Source organism: Mustela nigripes, chromosome 8, assembly GCF_022355385.1.
Source record: "Mustela nigripes isolate SB6536 chromosome 8, MUSNIG.SB6536, whole genome shotgun sequence".
NCBI classification, from domain to species: domain Eukaryota; kingdom Metazoa; phylum Chordata; class Mammalia; order Carnivora; family Mustelidae; genus Mustela; species Mustela nigripes.
In genome coordinates, this window is record NC_081564.1 from 88,908,438 (window position 1) to 88,928,028 (window position 19,591).

At 57.8% G+C, this 19,591-nt stretch overlaps 1 protein-coding gene across 4 annotated transcripts in view; it reads right to left on the bottom strand.

Moving 5' to 3' along the window:
• ZNF516 (zinc finger protein 516) overlaps positions 1–19,591 on the bottom strand; it is a 106,965-nt gene that overhangs the window by 7,822 nt on the left and 79,552 nt on the right. For all 4 annotated transcript variants that reach the window (XR_009406025.1, XM_059409842.1, XM_059409840.1 and 1 more), the window contains exon 3: positions 5,771–7,213. Coding sequence is in view for 3 of the 4 variants with exons in the window: in XM_059409842.1 (XP_059265825.1) it covers positions 5,771–7,213 (1,443 nt within the window). In the remaining variant the exon portion in view is untranslated. The remainder of the gene's footprint in view (positions 1–5,770; positions 7,214–19,591) is intronic.

The following is a 19,591-nucleotide window of genomic DNA, read 5'->3' on the forward strand; positions in this document are numbered from 1 at the left end:
CACAGTGTCTTCAGGGCGAGGGTACGACGTGCTCCTGGGGTTACCACAGACACGGGGCACCGGCACAAAGTCCCACACCCCAGGCAGGGCGGGGGGCAGGGCAGCTTCCTACTCAGGACCCCAGGTTCTCAACAGTTCAAAAGCGGACCTCGCTCGCTCTCTCAAATAAATAAAACTTAAAAAAAAAAAAAAGCCACTTTAAATGTGACAAAGGACAAGAGGCACAACCAGGGGCCGCGACCTCCCCCTAGGAATTAAGCAAACCAGCAGCTCCAGTGGGAGGGGCAGGTAATCCAGCACAAGGCCAGGGTCACAGGTCTGAGTGAACGTGTCCCACGGTTGGCCAGAAGGACAGCTGACCCACAGAGGGCCTGGCCCCGAGAGGGAACGGCGGCTTAGAGCACGTAATGTGCATCTCTGCGGACAGGAAGCCCACAGGTCAGTCGGTTAAGCACAAAACTGCAGAATTTGCGTCCACAAGCCCAGAGAAACATAAACCATCTTTTCTCGGTCACAGTCCAGCACGGGTACCAACCATTACGAAACCCCAACTAAGTACCGCAGCAAAGACACAGCGTAAGACACAGCCTGTGATGAGGCTCGCTGACCCGCGTGTCGCTGCGACAGGGCACCCGTGACAGGAGGCGGGGAGGAAGGAGCGTGGCGCCCACACCGGGCGCGCGACCCCGAAGAACCTCGCCAAGCTCCTGGTGGGTCCGCCGGGCCTCGGCCGCGACACCCAACACTCTCCGCGGAAAGCCACGCCCTAGGGAGATGCAACGGGTCGCCTGCGGGCCACGGACACTCTGCCCCGACGCCAGCTGTGACCTCCAGCGCACTCTCCAGCCCCCGTGCATCCGCGTTACGTCCCGCAAACACGCTGCGGTGAGTCCCGCCGTGAGGGCGTCTGTCTACACCCGTGGGAAACGGCGGCGCCCAGGCCACGTCTGGGTGGGGATCTGTTAACTCCGCATCCGGAGAGACGTTAGTTACGTCCGAAACGGTCCCAGCACCGCCAAGTGCGTTCTTTCTATGCTAAAACAGCCCGTTTCATGGACAGACAGAAACCGCTGACTGGAAAACACTACCACACAACAGGGTGTTCAGTCGGTGACGTGAAGAACAGGCTTTTTAGCAACCGGCAGACGTTCTAAAATCATAGTAAGACACAAGCACCAAGTGCAGGACAGGCCACTCCGGGCGAAGGTCCACCTGTGTGGCAGTGGACGCTCCCCTGACAGCTTTGCAGCGAAGCTTCCCTTCTTGAGACACACACCGGGAGGCCATCGTCACCGTCCCCACCCTCGGCAGCCCAGAGTCCCGGGGACGGTTACGCTGGTCAGACAGGACCCATGAGCGTGCGCTGACCCCGTGACAGGGCCCGGACACTTGCCCCGGCTGCCGAGACGCCGCTCCCTTTACAAAGGGGACAGCGAGCAGCTACAGAATCCCGTCAGAAAGCGAGAATGTCAGCGGAAAGTGCCCGTGGGAGGAGAGGGCACAGGGATGTTCTGTGCGGGGACAGGAGTGGGGAGAGCCCTTAGCCCAGGACGACCCACAAGGCCACTGAGGACGGTGCGCGCCCTGCGACAGGAGCTCACACTGAACCCCTCCGACGGCGCGGCACGCCGTGGGGATGCTGAGCGGTGAACACACGGAGGCCATCCAAAGCGGCAGCAGAAAAACGCAGCACTTCCATTCAGCCGACCGCACGGCCTTGATCAAGTATGCGCCGGCGCGCACGCACGGACACACAGACACACGCTGTTCTCCTGCGCACTTTGCCGCATCGTTTTCTCTTTCCTCTCTGAGAAAGGACCGCTGCCCTTCATGGTCAATAATGTCGTGCCCGAGCTACCCCGGAATTCGGAGCCCAACATGAAGGTTATAGACTTCATTTGAGCCGAAGACTGGCTGGGGACAAGCGCTCTAACACTCTGACCTGGACACTAGAGTTGCGCAGCAAGGCAGCCCGGTGAAGGGCAGGCGCCTCCCCGAGGCAGGCGCAGACGCTCCCCAGCCCCGCACGCTAACGTGACCCGATCAAACACACTTGCCTGTCCGCAAGGGGACGGGGAGCCTGGACGCCTGCGGGGACCCCTCACGGAGCCCGGCGAAGGAAGCACACACCTCGCATCACCGTCACATCAAGTGTCTGTGTGGCGGCAGCAGCGCTGGACGGGACACTCCCCGGCACGGCCCTGGACAAGTCTCAGGCTTGTCCTCGAACAAGGGACTCTGTCAAGTCCCAACAACAGAGACCTTACATCTCATTCTATCTAAAATCAGCTCGTCCTGTTACCCTCAAGTTTCATTCTAAAGTCCCTATTCTCACCTAACATAGGCTGACCACGAAGCGTGAAAACCCAGATAATGTATTATTTTTCTATTCCATCAACAGAACAGTCCTACTCTACGGATGGAAGTTTCCAGACTCGCCAGCCACAGAGCAGACCCTGTGTTTCAGGCTTCAAGGGTGGTGGTCGGAGTCCCTCCAGGAAGCGACAGTCGTCACACCACAGAACATCCTTCCTCCCCTGGCAGGGCCTCCCCACAAACATCATTCTGTCGCAACACGTGGGGAGACGGCCTCGGAGAACTCTCCGCCCCGATGTCTGGAAGGACCCGATGTCTCCGAGGCACCGCCCGATGGCAGGGCCTCTGTGTGAGCAGAACACGAGCCCTGACAGAGTCACACTGGCCCCCACAAACACTGCACGTGGCACAGACGCGCTCTTCTCAGATGGTTCCCTTCAGCAGCCTCTGCCTCCCCCACAACAGCGGGAGGCCAGGAGGTGCGTTCCCGCGGCCTGCGTGGAGGAGTTGAGACCTTTACTCTACAGGGACACCCCCGAGAGGAGGCTCGCATCCGATCCGAGAGGAGGTGGATCTGACCACGGAATGGGAGCCGACCAGCACGGGCCGACCCATCAGTGGTGCAGGCCAGAAAGATGACTTGGAACTGAAAGAACTTAATTTTCTAGATTCATGATGTGAAATTCAACTGCGTAGCACACCAAAGCCACGGACGCCTGGCCAGCAGAAGACAAAAACCTCAGGAATCTGCGTCAGTGGCACCTTCAGAAATGCGTCAGGGCAGTGATCTAGGGGCCACTCGCACCTGCCGGCGGCACAATGACAGAGGGCCTCCCTACAAGAACCGTCAGCCCCCCACTCACCTCTCGGCCAGGCCACGCCTGCCACGTCTCCTTCCTATGCAACACCTCAAGGGCCATCCAGAAACATCCCAAGAAGGAGAAAGGAACCAGCAAAGGCCCCGGAGGGGCGGCCACAGACGGGACACGTGGGCAGGGCGCGGACAAGCCGAGGAGTTCGAGGAGTCCACAGGTGTTCCCATGGGACAGCCCAGACCCGGCCCCAAAGTCGAGCCCAGAGCCCAAGGAGGGCCACAGAGGGGAGGGCCATGCAGGGGGCGTCCCGTCCGTGCACGGCCATCACACAGACACCAGCCAAGTGACGGAGAGAAACCGATCTCTGCTCTTCCCTAAACCCAGGAAACCATGGTTCTAGAAACACACTTAATATATTACAGCTGAAAAGTTTAGGATCTGCCCTTAAGGAACCCACGTCAGCGTGAATTTAAACGCCCTAAACGCCCTTAATCCACGGAGCTGTTATGTCCATGTGTACACGGGCAGAGGACCCAAGAGAAGCACGTGCGTGTGAGGCACGAGTCAGCGTTTCTCACATGTAGAAGGTCAGTGTGGAACCTCTCTTAAACCATGCACACACACACGCGCGTGCGCACACACGCATACACGCACATTAAACCCCGAGAACCATTTACAATTCTTAAGGAAAAGGAGAACATTTCTGGCTACTGCATACTTCCAAGCTGCCACGTGAAATTCTCAAAACCCGAACTTGAAACGGACTTTTTGGGGGGAAAAGCAACAACAGCACCGTCGGACGGGCAGCGCGACAGGCAGCGCGACGGGCCGGTACAGAGGAGGGTCGCACCATGACGCCCCAGGTCTGGGCGCTAAGCAGAAGCCACTGACACAGGGACAGGCTTCCCCGGTCTGGGCACCCGAGGCCACAGTCACTGGAAGGAGTGGACAGCGGGTCACGGCTGCTGGGCACACGGGTACCCACGGAAACTTGCCCACTGTCAGCGGCCTCTGACTTCTCAGCTTTGAGACCCACGGAAACCAAACCTAGAGCAATGGGGCTGCCCCCAGGTCTAAAGGGCGCCCACGCACTGTGACTCGTCTCCCAGCAAATAATCTGCATGCCTGGAAACGTCCCTGGGACGTGCAAAACTCACTGAATTAACTGAAACCTGAACATGTGAACACACCAGGCCACGGGCCGGCTGCCATCTACCACCCGCCACAGCCTGGCGCCGCGCCCCTGACCCGAGGGGAGGCGTTGCGGACACAGGGCCTTCCAGCCTTGCCTCCCAGCACCTTGGTGATGGCGCGTCTCAGCGACCTCTGGGCTTCCGTGCCTTTAGCTTCATTCTAGAAAGTTCCCAGGAAGCGCGGGCTCTGAGCAAAAAGGAACAGACGCCAGCCTCGAATGAGGACCCCACTGGCAAAACCTCCGAGACTGTGGGACCTGGAGTGCTTCCCACCTTAGTGTTCCCGGGAGCCAAAGGCACCGCGAGCCACGCCAGGACGGCTCCAGCGTGCCCAGGGAGCCGGCAGGTTCCGAAGTCCCTGCGAACGTCGGCCAAGACCCGCCTCTCGGCAAGGCACCCGCAGCCACATCGTGGGTGTGGGACGCCTCGCCATTCACCCAACTGCCACCAAACCATGAACCACGTTCCCCAAAAGTGCCTCCACCTTGCTGGAATTTGAGGGGCCCGATCGCAAAGGTCACTGTTGACGGTGACCTGCTGTAACGACAGGTGCGCGAACACTTGAGATCAGAGAAGGGCCACGGACAGAGAGAGCGCCGCGGGGCCTCCAGCTGCTTGATCTTTGGTTTTTAACAGCAAATCCTTCACTCTCCTCGTGCTCTGTTAAGGGAGAGCCCCCCACAATTCACGCCCAAGGAGGAGGGCGCCCTATCCGGCGTGTGCCTTCCCTCGCGGTCCTCGCAACAAGGAGTCGGTACCCAGACACCGGCAGAAAAGGGAAAACGGCCACTAAGGTGTGTCTTTTCTCAAATCGCGGCACAAGCCAGTCCCCAGACGTCCTCCGGTACATCCATACTCCGCAGGGCTTGCTCACTACCACCACCGAACTACGTGCTTTTCGATTACGTACGTACAGAAACAAACGCTTGCTTCTTCAAATGGACGTTCCCACCTATTGAGAGAAAAGGGACCACGAACATCTACTGATTCTGTGTTTAAAATGACAAAGGAAAGCGCACCCAGCTGGCTCCGTCAGGAGAGGCTGTGACTCCTGATCTTGGGGCATGAGTTTGACCCCTATGCTGGGCAAAGAATTTACCTAAAAAATTAAAAAAAAATTAAAAAAGATAAAAAAACAAAGGACGTGAGGGGCGTCCAGGCTGCCCGCTCCCGTGAAACGTCAGCATTCCCGAATTAACAGCCCCAGGAGGGAAGGCCTGCGGGGCCAGCAGGCTCCCGCCCGGGCCCCAACCCTGGGCACCCGAACCCAGGCAGGCAAAGCTGGGGGGCAGGAGGGTGCACGGGCCCCGCGTTCTCTGCTTGGTGCTCAGAGGCACAGCCGGCCGCCGGCAGCTGCCCCACCCCGTGGGGAGAGGCTGCTCGTGGGGCCTGCAGAGGACCTTTGTGCCGGCGCTCACAGGGCAGGGTGGGGGCTGCCCGTCTTACCTCTGTGCTCGAGTGCAGGGCCACTGGCACCCCAGCTCTGGTAGAGAGAAGCGAAGTCCTTTGGAATGTACGTCTTAAAGACACTGAGGATGTCCAGGCGTTTCTCGCGGCCATCCGCTGCGGGCTCCGGCTTGCTGGCCTGCACGGCCGAGCTCCCCCTGGGGCCCGCTCCGCAGCTGGAGGGCGGCCACAGCTCCTGGCCGGCCTTGGAGTGGGGCTCGCGGGGAGGTAGAGGGGGGCCCCCATCGCCTTTCCCGTGCGGTGGACCCTGAGGCTGAGGGCTGAATTTGGCTTTCGGAGGGTCTGGGGCACTGTGCTTCTGTGGGGGGCCGAGGCTGGCCCCCGTGGGAGGGAGGACATACTTGTCCCCCGGCCTGCTACCTGTGGGGGGCTGGGCTCCTGCTCGGGCGATGACGGGGGGCGTGGGGGTGGCACACCGGCTGAAGCCACCGCCGCCTGACGCGGGCCCCGCTCTCGGGCCAGCCTCCGGCCTGGGCTTCGGCAGGGACGGCGGTGCGGGGGCACCGTGGGGCTCGGGGCCGTGGCCGGCTTTGGCCTGGCGGGGCCCGTCAGGGCCGGCCACCCAAAGCGCACAAGGGCCCCCGGAGTGGCTGTCCTTGCTCTTAGGCAGGCTGGCGGCTTTCGTGGCCACGCCCAGGGGCGAGGGGCCGCCTTTGGGCCCCGGCACCCCACCTGGCACCTGAGTGCGTGTGAACCGGGCGATGGGCAGCGGCTGGCACTCTTTGCCCCCAAGGGCAGGCGGGGGGCCCGTGCGTCCGCTCCGGGCAAGGAAAACCAAGTTGTTCCTGATGCTCCTGTAGCCGTTGGGCTGGATCCACTGGGGGGCCACGGAGCTGCAGCTGACCCTGTGCCAGACTCGCTCGTGCATCCACAGGACCTCGGGGTAGTAGGTCTTGTGGTCGCAGTAAGGACACGGGTGAACGGCCAGCGCAGCCCGCAGGGACGAGACCGGCTCCTTGCGGCTGGGGTCGTCCCGGCGCGACCTCTCGCTGAGGTCCAGGGGGGCCAGGTCTGGGGCCGGCCCCCTCCGGCCCCCTGCAGCGTGCTCCCTCATGTGCAAGTCAGACGGCTTCTCCTTCAGGGGCTGAGCCGGGCCCGTGGACGAGCGCGGCAGGTCGGCTCCTTCGGGGAAAGTCTGATCTGAATGGAAAGGGGAGTCGGCGGCGTCCCTGGAGACCGCAACCTCCTGCTTCGGGTGAAACGCCGGCATTTTGACGCCCACGGAAAACCGGGGCTGCTCTGCTCTCTTGGAAGCGTCTCGGCTCCTGCTTCCGAGTGCGGACGCAGAGGCTGCGCTCCCCGCTCCGGGCTCCCCGGTGTCGGTGTGTGACGCGGCAGTCCGGGGCGCGCGACCCTGGTCTCCGCTGGCGAGCGCGGTCGAGGCTGCCTCTTCAGAAAAGCGGAAGTGGAGAGGCTTTCCCCCTGGAGGGTCAGAACGTAAAACGTGAAGTTACCACTTCTCATCAGAACAGAAGAGGCACAGCAGCACACCCCAAGGCACTGTGGTCCTCGCGCGCAGAGGGTGCACAGGTCCTCGGGAAACAACGGGGTCTCGCCACAACACTCTCAAAAGTGGGCCAGCTTTAAGGGCAAAAGGATGGTATTTGGGGTGGGGTTTCTTTCTTCGGTTGATTAACTCAACAGACTGTCGGGAGAAATAAAATCTAGCTGCCTGCAACCCTGCAGTTACTCGTGAACAGAGGGTAACTAGTTGTATCAGACACCAAGAAACACCTGCTCCGTACTAGCACAAGCTCCCCATGCCTTTCTGAGAACTCTCTGAATGCAGTCACAGTTAGGGACCCCGGGGACGTAAGCCAAGAGGACCCCAGGACCGTGACACGCAGCCCGTGGTCACACAGAGGACCCCAGGACCGTGACATGCTGCCCGTGGTCACACAGAGGACCCCAGGACCGTGACACGCTGCCCGTGGTCACACAGAGGCTGAGCCTGAAAATGGCTCACTTTGCCCAGGGGATCCCGTGGCTGCCGCAGAAGTGTCTGGGCTACAGGTCAGCTTCAGACTAATCCAGAAAGGGTCCCGAGTGACACTCTGTCTCAAGGTCCACTCCTCTGGTCCAAAGCCTTGACACGGGAAGATTCCCTTCAGAGGCACGGGAGGTAAGTGAAGCCACGCATCCCTGCCCTTCCCCAGAGGGGTGTCCGGGACGGGGACCCTGAACGCTGCCCCTGCGGTTCCCACTTGCAGTGCTCCTGGCAAGAGACACCGGGTGCACCCGGAGGCCCTGCCCCAGGGAGGCCGGCCTCTGCCCAGCCACGCTGCGTGGAGTGGTCAGTGGCCGGTGGGAGCGGGGCTCCCTGCCCTTCAGGCCCGATAGGTGAAAGCCTCCGCAGCCAGGCCAGACCACACCCCAAGGGGATGAGCACAACCTGAGAGAAAGTCCACTTCACACTCGCACTGATGAGCTCGGGTGCAGCGAGCCCAACAGCGGGAAGGTGTGTGGTCCTTTCTGGATGTCTCAGAACTTTCCAACACAGGTTCTTCATCGTGAACACCCGCTGGACGCCCCTGCGACCGCTGCTGGGTGCCCACTGACGGCAAGGCCCAGTACTGCTGGTCTTTAAGGATATTCACACCCTTAAATATCTGCAGTGAAACGTAGGTATCTATTTATAAAAAAATGTTCTTTAAAATTATTCTAAGTATATTTTGGGGGGTTAAGTCTCAGAAATCCCATCAAATGGGTATTTTTTTTAACGTATTCCAAAGGGATCTCCATTTAGGCAGGAGAGCATCCTTCAGAGAACGGGTTTGACAGAGATCAGAAGGAGCACAGTAACAAATGTGCAGTTTCCATTAGTAGGTAGTGAGCCGCTCCCACGCAATTTTAAGGGCTTGTGACTCACATGATACGTGACCAGCATGTAGTGATGGGGAGGATGGGTGAGGAGAGAAGAAGGCGCAGAAAGGCTAACTATTCCTGTCTGCACCAAAATGCTAACATGTGAGCCACTCTGGGGTATGTGTCTGTCCTAAGTACCATGTCCTGTTCCCCGGAAGGCACACTGAGCAACCCTGGGAACCTCTGCTGACAAGAGGGTACCTGATCTGGGACTAAACACGTGGAAACCTCGTGGCCTTTGTTCAATTCCCACTGATGCTTAGAATGTCATAGTCACTTTTAAATTATCCAGAGAGAGAAACACCGGGGGCTGGGGGCCTCGTCTTTCCTGTATTAAAGGAATATGGATTTATGAAAACACATGCCAGAGACTAGGAGTCGAATTCCAAAACTGAAAGAGAGAACCGCGTAACCTGACACTGCACATCTGTGGAGGTTTCAAAGCAATCTGTCCAAGGCCCCACATCTTATGCTCCCAGAAAGGATTTTAAAACATCACAGCGGGACTTCCAATACCCCTGACCACGACACTAAATCACAAGATGAGACGTGCCACGGGGTCATCAGAGCCATCGATGGGGGCACGGCAGAGCTGGGGTCACGGGAAGCTGGTTGGGAGAAAAAGGAGGCACTCCTTCCCAGCGGCCGCCTGACTCCTGGAGGTCAGCTCAGGAGGGGACGCCAACAATCCACCATCAGGCGGGACGGGGGAGCTGCTGAGGAACCAGGTGCTTCTTCAAACCCAGAGCCTACAGCTCTCACGCCCTGGAGCCCTTTCCTTGAGAGGTTCCCTACGACGGGTCTGAGGAACCCCAGTTCACCGCAGAGAAGCACCTCCAGCCCGTCCCACGAAGCCAGGGGGCTCACTCGAGGCTGCCAAGCTTCAGGGCAAGCAGGCCAAAGCAGGGGCGGAGGGGCCGCCCGGGGGGCCCCATGCTCCTGGGTTCTTGAGTGCCATTTCCAACTTTGCAAGTCACCCACGGGGTGGACTTCTGGGGCGCTTCCCCCAGCCACCTGCTCCATGAGCACATGGGGAGCTCATTCCCAGCAACTGATGAGGCTTCAACAAAGGGGTTGCTTAAACCCAACACTGAGTTTGGGGCCTGAGTTACTCTCCAGCAACAAGTGTGGGTGACCCTGGCCACAAGGCTAAGTGTCTGCAGATGAGACACGGGCTCCGAGAGGCACAGTAAGTCAGCGTCCCTGCGGGAAGCAGCAGCCATGCGGTCTAGCCACAGCCCCTATCCCGGAGCCCGTGCCTGGTGCAGAGCAGCCAGACCCGCACGGCACTGGGAACCACAGCTCAGTCACCACCCCACATCTGCACATCCAACAGGGTGATCACCACCACACACACGTGTGTTTGTGCACATGGGTGTGCACACAGGAACACACATGTACGCACACGAAAACATGCACGTGTGTGTGCACTGGAACATACACGTGGACACATGCACACACAGGAAGCGTGCATACACGTGTGCATACACAGGTGTGTGAGCGCAAACACGTGTGTGCACTGGAATCATGTGTACACACATGGACACCTGTGTGCACTGGAACATGTGTGCACACATGGATGTGTGTGCACAGTGTATGCGTGTGAGGAGGTGTGTGCGTGTGAAAACATACCTGCACGTGCGTGTGAGCACACGAACGTGTGTGCGTGTATGGAACCATGCACGTGAGTGCACACATATGTGGGCACACACGTTTTCCAGGGCCTGCCGCTCCTTGGCCCGAAGAACAATGTGTGTGAAATCTGTTTCTCCCTCAACAGGACCATCCTGGCAGCGCTGGGAGCCGTGCCGCTCTGACACGGGCCCCACATCTGCAACCGCCCGGGTCACTGTGCATGCACACGTGCCGTCCGCACACACACGCATGCGCACACAGCGCCCTGCAGACCCCCAGCCGCCCCAGAAGGCCGGTGGAGGAGGGGACATCACCGTTGGAAATCTCCACAGCAACCCCGTTACACACACACGCACACGCGCACACACACAACTACCCCGAAACAGGACACAGTGGAAGGGCACTCAGTAAGAAGAATCACTCCCCTTTGACTTTCTCTTTCTCGATGTTTTTACTGCGATAAGACCTCCGTCCGTCACAACAGATCCACCGTTTCACCATCCCGAGTGTCCGCTTTCGCCCTGATGACGGATCTGGTTTTCACCGCACATCCCTGTTTTCATTTTTATACCCACTTTAAGGCACTTAATTCTCTGTGCCCGTCACTGCCTCTCCCCTCCCTGCTCCAACCCACAACTGAAAAGCAGGCCTGTGTGCTGTTACGTGTCAGAGACGAGCAGGCCGTGGACACGCCCCATGGTGCCTCGGACTGGGGTGCCGTCCGTGCCCCGACGCAGGGGTGCTCGCCTGGGCCGTGGCGCACCCCACCCCTGCACACGGGCTCTCCAGCTCACACCCCAATGCACAGCTGCTCGCGTTCTCTCCACGAGGTGCCTGTCTGACTGGGTGCCCGGCCCACGGGCTCAGGGCAGGATGCTTCCACCCCACCCCCAGCACTGGCTTCATCACGGTCATTACCGATCCTGGGAGTGGCCGCGATAAGGCGTGCACCCGCCCACGTCAGGGCTTCCCTTGCCACCCCGTCTCCCCAGACTCAAGAGTCCCTGTAGGTCCAGCCTGGTGACACGCAGGGCAGGGCTGCCGGGACCCAGCGACCGGCACGTGCGCAGGAGCCGTGGACCCACGTGCAGCCATGGACCCACGTGCAGCCACGTTCGCCACCTCACGGGCTGGGCTCCCCCCACAGCAAGTGCACAACACAGACAACTACAAACCAGCATTCCGCGTCCGCCTGTGGTACCCGGGGCTGACGGGAGAACGAGGGGGCCTCTCTCAATCGTTAAGAAAGAGTAAAGCTTCCAGGCTGTGCAAATTACATGAGGAAGAAAATCTGAGGCCCACCGCCGGGATTCTCTAAAAAAAAAGTTGGTGGTGCAGCCCTAATTCCAGGGCATCTTGGACACAGACCTGTCCTCTGCCCAGCCCGGGACGGCTTCACCGGAAGCACCACCAAGAGCTCACTCGGCAACTGCACTGCGGCCTCTTGCAAGGACTTTAGTTTTTTCCGACCCGGTAGCGCTGTAGTTTCCTTCTTAACAGATGAATCTGAAGTTGAATCTCTTCCTGTTTCCCGCTGTCAGTCCCTGCAAAACCATCACCCTCGCCCCCGTGGGACGCTGTATTGACACGAACACCTTCCACCTCTCCCGTCCTCGAACAGCCGGAGCTCGCAGCTGCCCTGCCCAGGCGTCAACACCCTTCTGTCCCCACAGCGGAGGAGGACTGGGTGCCCAGGGCGGCGGGGCCGGGGGATTCTCATCCGGCTTCCCACCCAGGCTGTGCGCTGGAGGGGACCTGCCTTCTGCCGCTCACACAGCCCAGCTCCTGGGAGGGAAGGGGGTCTGCGGGGCGGCTCTGCTCTGGGTGGGGTGTCCGGGGCACCTGCAGGGCCAGAGGAGATGTGGCAGGACCCACACTGTGCAGTGCACTCAGCTTGGCCTCATCCATAAAGAAACGTGTCCTCCTCCAGGCCTCCATGATGACCAAAGACAGAGGCAGGAAATTCTATGTGCCTTGGTGTTTGGGTTTATAAAATAGGATGCATTTCAAAATATTTTATCCTAGGTTTGACGGGGAAAAAAAAAAAAAAAACCACTCAGCACTGTAACAGCCCACAGATGGTCCAGCACAATTCCCTCTGCGACAAGGCTTTCAACACTGGTCACTCAGGGGACAGAGTGGCACATGGGCCTGACTCGCTGACAGTCCAGGGACTGGACAGAAGGAGGCTGCACGGAGGTCTCAGAGAGGCAGGGTGGGCTGAAACCGCGCCCGTGCCCAGGACCAACAGGAAGGAAGGCCTCTGAAGCGTGTTCAGTGCCTGTGCTCCCACCGTCATTTCCACCAGGGCCCTTGATGAAGAAATGGGACTAGACAAGTTTATCAGATCCGAGACTGACACTCAGCTAGGAGAAACAGCCAAAACCTTCAGTAACAAAACAAAGACTCAAAAGTTTTCAACAAGATATAACAAAGGCTGAAAAATAACGGGAAATCCCATGAGGAAAAACAGAAAGTGAAAGGTCTGGCTTAAGAGCTGTGTTGTGAAAAAGACTCCAGGATCCTAGGGGACCACAAGCCCAGTATGTTAGATCAAAAAAGCATCCTCAGGCAGACGTCTAGCTGGAAGAGCCCAGCCCCGGCTCTGAGCCACACACCAAGAGCAAAGAAGATGAATGGGAGCACGTCCAGAATAGGCCTCCTGAGGAGAAGCTTCTGGAAACCAAGCCATATGAAAAAGACTTGCAGGATCTTGGACTCCTCTACCTAGACAAGGGGACTGGAGGCTGTATACCTCGAACATTCCTTCACTCAGTGTGGGATGAACGAGGGGATGACTTCCTCATCAAGGGCAGGGTTCTGTCTACACCCTAGAATCACCCAGAAACATGCGAACCATCACGGGTGAGAAATTCCCAAGCCTGGACCAAGAGCCAGACTTTCAGGGGAGGGGCCTACCCTCAGCCTTTTCTCCAAAAACCTTGGGGTGATTCAAACTGTGGCCAAGACCAGGGAGCAGAAGAGTCAACACAGGACGAACACCTGGGAGTCACAGAGGACCTGGGACACTTGGAGTCACAGAGGACCTGGCGGCCAGGGAGGCCAAGGTGGACATACAGCCACTCCTCCTGGGGACAGCGGAAGCCCAAGTCGGCTCCCAGGAACCGAGTAACCAAGTGTCTGTGCGAGGCCAGGTGACCGGCACCCAGTGACCTGCACCCAACCCCGAGGCTCTATGGGACCCAGTGACAGGGGACCACAAGCTGCTGGTGTCCCGTGCTTCTCCGGCACCCCCGTTCCTCCGAATGAGCCCCTTTTCTGCACACTAAGTGTCAGCGAGGTTCAGGACAGAGCCCCACCTTTTAAAAATAGCTTTGTCACTGTGTGAGCTGCAACCTGAACCCCGGCGCGTGACGATTTCTCCCAGAGCAGCTCGGCAGCGTGCACTCGGGGACGGCTGAGTGATGGGGATGCGGCGTCTGGGTGGGGCAGAGCCGTGACAGCCCCGACTTCTAGCCCCCAAGTTCTCCTAGTGGCTGACTCGTGAGCTCGGGCCACCGCACACTCCGCTGTCTGCTACGGGACTCTGACTCTTTCCTTCCTTGCAGGTTCTTCATCATTTCTACCTACCTACCTACCTATTCCTTCCTTCCTTCCTTCCTTCCTTCCTTCTTTCTTTATTTATTTATTTTCAGCGTAACAGAATTGGTTTTTGCACCACACCCAGTGCTCCATGCGATCAGTGCCCTCCTTAATACCCACCACCTGGTTCCCCAACCTCCCACCCCCGCCCCTTCAAAACCCTCAGATTGTTTTTCAGAGTCCATAGTCTCTCATGATTCACCTCCCCTTCCAATTTCCCCCAACTCCCTTCTCCTCTCTAACACCCCTTGTCCTCCATGCTATGTGTTATGCTCCACAAGTAAGTGAAACCATGTGATAATTGACTCTCTCTGCTTGACTTATTTCACTCAGCATAATCTCTTCCAGTCCCGTCCATGTTGATACAGAAGTTGGGTATTCGTCCTTTCTGATGGAGGCGTCATACTCCATAGTGTATATGGACCATATCTTCCTTATCCATTCATCCATTGAAGGGCATCTTGGTTCTTTCCACAGTTTGGCGACAGTGGCTATTGCTGCTATAGAACATTGGGTACAGATGACCCTTCTTTTCACGACATCGGTATCTTTGGGGTAAATACCCAGTAGTGCAATTGCAGGGTCATAGGGAAGCTCCATTTTTAATTTCTTGAGGAATCTCCACACTGTTCTCCAAAGAGGCTGCACCAACTTGAATTCCCACCAACAGTGGAAGAGGGTTCCCCTTTCTCCACATCCTCTCCAACACATGTTGTTTCCTGTCTTGCTAATTTTGGCCATCCTAACTGGTGTAAGGTGGTATCTCAGTGTGGTTTTAATTTGACTCTCCCTGATGGCTAGTGATGATGAACATTTTTTTCATGTGTCTGATAGCCATTTGTATGTCTTCATTGGAGAAGTGTCTGTTCATGTCTTCTGCCCATTTTTTGATATGATTATCTGTTTTGTGTGTGTTGAGTTTGAGAAGTTCTTTATAGATCCTGGATATCAACCTTTTGTCTGTACTGTCATTTGCAAATAGCTTCTCCCATTCCGTGGGTTGCCTCTTTGTTTTGTTGACTGTTTCCTTTGCTGTGCAGAAGCTTTTGATCTTGATGAAGTCCCAAAAGTTCATTTTCGCTTTTGTTTCCTTTGCCTTTGGAGACATATCTTGAAAGAAGTTGCTGTGGCTGATATCGAAGAGATTACTGCCTATGTTCTCCTCTAGGATTCTGATGGATTCCTGTCTCAAGTTGAGATCTTTTATCCATTTCAAGTTTATCTTTGTGTACGGTGTAAGAGAATGGTCGAGTTTCATTCTTCTACATATAGCTGCCCAGTTTTCCCAGCACCATTTATTAAAGAGACTGTCTTTTTTCCACTGTATATTTTTTCCTGCTTTGTCGAAGATTATTTGACCACAGAGTTGAGGGTCCATATCTGGGCTCTCTACTCTGTTCCACTGGTCTATGTGTCTGTTTTTATGCCAGTACCATGCTGTCTTGGAGATCACAGCTTTGTAGTAAAGCTTGAAATCAGGTAACGTGATGCCCCAGTTTTGTTTTCTTCATAATTTCTTACGTTCCCACTCTTCTGGTTCAAACAAAATAGAAACTTTCACTAAGCACAAACCCAGGAAAACTCCCCCTGATGGTCGGCCTCCCTCTGCACAAAACAACCCTGACGGACCCTTCCTGGTGATGCTCTGGGCCCCGCAAGCAGCTGTGTGCTGAGGGCCTTGGCAGATCTCCTGCACACTGACTGGCCCCCATGATCCACAGTCTCCCCTGTGCCTCACCCGAGGGAGCTTGGCCATGAACCCGGAGGACTGGCTTGGAGCCCAACACCAGTGGATCTCACTGGACATTACCAGCTACCACCATCCATAACAGAAGCCCACAAATGGCAGTGTGGCTCCTCTGTCCATGTACCACATCACCGTCCTGTATCAGCAGCCTTTCCACGAAGCCACGTCACCCATGTCGGGGAACCACTGGCAGCCAGGTCAGCTCCTCACGGGCCCCCAGCCATTCTGCCCTTGGGAACAGGACTAACGGCGCAGGAAGTGGGCGGTGCCACGACAGGGACACGACAGGGACACTCTACCTCATGACAGATTGTATGTGATCCTTTGCTCTTTGTCCCAGGAATGAGGAGCAGGACAGAGAAGCAGAGGGTGAAGAACTCCCAGGTCGAGAGGAGACAAAATTGCAGACCATGGGGAAAAGGTCTCGAATCTCTTGGTCAGCAAGACTCTGGGGGGACCCAGGGCTCTTCATGCAGAAGCCGACCTTCAACAGGTTCAAAGTGGGCTCTGGGGAAAGCAAGCTACCCTGGGGGCCGTGGAGCACAGGGAGAGCCTACAGCTCGGAGCAGAGAGCCACTGGTGTCCGGAGGGAGTGCTGATCCACACCTTCCCACGGTCCGACCACCACGCTTTCCCCCAACAGAGCTACGGGCCATTTGGGGGAACTGAGACTCTATTCCATGTTTTTGTGTCTGAAAGCCTCCCTCCCTCCCTTTAACACGTTTCTGCCCTAAAAAAAAATGTGAACAAGTGCCTGGTCACCTAAGGCATGGCAGGAATATTTTAGAAAGTACGTAACAAAGTCACTGAGACGGTCTGTAGAACACCTCCTTGGGCCATACTAGAACAAGCATTTGACCGTAGGAGTGAAGCTCTCATCCAGCACGTCCATCACCCGGCGGCGTGGGCTTCCCACACGCCCACAGCCACTGTCCCCCCAGGCCGGGCTCCTCCCCCTCCCCGAGGAGCACCTCCCTGACCACCCTCCATAAAATAACACCCCCTCACACATCCGTTCCCACCTCTTGCTCTGTCTGCTTCGGTGCTGCGTGTGGGGGCGCGTCCTCTCTGCCTCTCCCCAAAGCCTCTGAGCTCCAAAAACACAGTAACCAGACACTGTTCTCGCCAGCGTCTGGCACATCTGGCACGGGGCAGACGTTCCACGGACACACACCAAATTAACAAACAAGTAAGACAAGTCATCCAACGTGCACAGGTCATGTGTACAAGACGGAGCACAGGAAAGCACCCCAAAAAGTGTGAGGTGAATTATGACCCGGTCAGTTCAGCAGATGCTTCTCATGGGCTTGAGGGACCGAAAGTGAAGGCTGTGTGGGCAGTCGCGAGGCCCTGCGGTCCCCGCACTGTGCAGAACCGCCAACCCAGTTACCCACCTCGGTAGCAACCAGTTACCCAGCGCGGGTCCTGGAACTGCGGCGACCGCCGTGAGTGCCCAGTCACGGGAGTGGGGGCAGGCACGGTGCTGACACGGCTCACGGCGACGGGGTCCCCGCGCTGCTCAGACCTGAAGAGCTCCGAGGGGACCCGCACTCTGGACTCCTCGGCCCACGAGTGAAATCAGACGCCCGCTCGGACGCTGGCAGGACAGGCCGGCTGCGGCAACGCCCTCCGTCTCACTCTCGCTAAAGCGTGAGAACGTCCCATTATTGCTGCCGCCTCCCACCGCCCGGTTCCCACAGCCCCGAGAACGGAACCCTCGCTTGCACCATGGGCCGCCACTCGCCTCGGGCCGGTCCCACCGCGAACTCCGTCAGCGTCCCCCTCGGGCGGCGAGAGGGCACGGGGCCGCCCCAGCCGCCCCCCAGCTCCGAGGGCCAACTGCTGAGCAAGCCACTGCCTGCGCCTCTGCTGGTCCCCAAGGCCGCCTCTTCGGAAATATAAACACCATTTCTGCAGGGAACGTGAGCTGAACGCGGAAGAGGGAGCAAGAATCGTCTGTTTCCTGCGTCCGACAGCAGCCGAGGGCAGGTGCACAGCCCGCAGAGCGGCGTGCGGGACCGGGCCGCGCTCAGACGACGTGGCAGGGCGTCCCCGGCTGCCTCCTCGCTGTGGCTGTGCACCTGCTGGAGGAGCAGCAGAGAGACGCCACGCTGGGACAGCTCGGCGTGGCTTCTCCTGGGAAGGGACCCATCCAGGCCGGGTGCACTGAGGGCGAAGCACGGGCCTCACGCGAGCAGCGAACCTCCACCGCTGTCTACACGGAACCCAGATGCTCTCCAGCCACGTGATTCTAGGAGAGGAACTTTGTCTCCAAGACAGGCAGCCTGAGCACAGGGCGGTCCAGGAGAACGAACAGTGATCCCACGGAAACGCAGGTCAGCCGCGACAGCCCCAGCCTGGGCGGCTGCAGCAAACGGCGGGGACGGCCCAGCGGGCCTCCAAGGGTCGGCGAGCTGCAGGGACAAGACCCCACGACAGCCAGCACCTCCCCAGCACCTCCCCAGCACCTCCCCAGCACCTCCCCAGCACCACCTCCCCAGCACCCCCCGGGGTCTGCGCCAGGCGGCCCGGAAAGCAGGAAGAGGCAGCTTCTCCAGGACCCGCGGGGAGCCCTGTGCCACCCGGGCATGGGATCCGATCAGCAGCCCCACGCCCTTCGTTAAGATCCGGACGTACCATCTGCAGGGAGAACCCACCGGCGGCCGCGCTCGAGCGGACGGCAAGCGCACACGCAGGTGCCCAGCTGGCCCGTCCCAGCGGCTGTGACTTGGGAGAGCTTCACATCTCTCCTATTTGCTCCTCTTTCCTGAAAAGATCTGCAAACTAATTCCACATATGGAGGAATTAGGGGGCACATGGGGGAAGGTCGGTCACTTGAGACAGAAATAGCTTCTATCCTAAACTGTACTGTGATGTGAGCTTTCTACGGCACACGGCCCTCCTCTGAGGACATCCCGAGCGCTGTGAGCCTGAAGCAGTCTACTGACAACTACTGGATGAGAAGTACGTTTAGGGGCGCCTGGGGCTCAGTCAGTGAAGCGTCTGCCTTCAGCTCCCAAGGGATCGAGCCCCAAATCTGGCTCCCTGCTCAGGGGAAGCCTGCTTTTCCCTTGGCACGGCTCCCTCAACCCGTGGGATCCTGTGCGTGTGTGTAACAAAATCTTTTTTTAAAAAAGGAAAAAAAAAAGAAAAAGAAGTCCAACATATCAGCAGTTCATTTTAGTATTCCTGAGTTTCTAGTAACTTTTATAATAAACATCACCAGTTATAAAAACCTTGATGTGACAGCGAGAACGCTGCAGTTCGTAAACGTTTCTCGGCAGATTCTTCTCTTATCTTCTTTTTATGTGTCTTACAACAGGACAGCTGGTCGCCAAAGCCAGGCCAGAGGAAAGGTAACAGGTCTGGGGAACCACCAGACATGGGAGTCTCGCTGAAGCCTCGGACTTCCTTGACAACTGACACGCAAACATTAACAAAGAGAAAACGGCATGGTGTCTGCAAAAAAAAAAAAAAAGTGCCCTGGAAAGATGTTTCCATGAGAAAAAGCTCCGACACAGACCACTGATTCTCGGTGAAACGTGATGACGTAATGACGATCTGGCACTGGGCCGGAGAGGAGATCGAAGAGCTAAAAGCTTTACGGCCATCGAAGGTTTTAGGTCGGACCTACAGGACGCGCAAGATGGCTTTCATCTCCATTCCCCATGGGGCTTTACTGTTAAAACACACAACTCCGGCGTCCTGTGCCAGCGAAGCGGAGGGAAGGCGGGAAAACACTGCCACGGGCTGGTTTACCCCAGAAGCTCACCTTCCAGAAAGCGGGAAAATAACCAGGAGCCCGAGACAGAGCTGGAATGTGCGGTCAGCAGAGGGACACAGGAGGGAGGAGCGGCGGGGCTGCCGGAGACGGGGCAGGACCGAACACGGACGCTGCCGGAGACGGGGCAGGACCGACCACGGACGCTGCGGAGACGGGGCAGGACCGA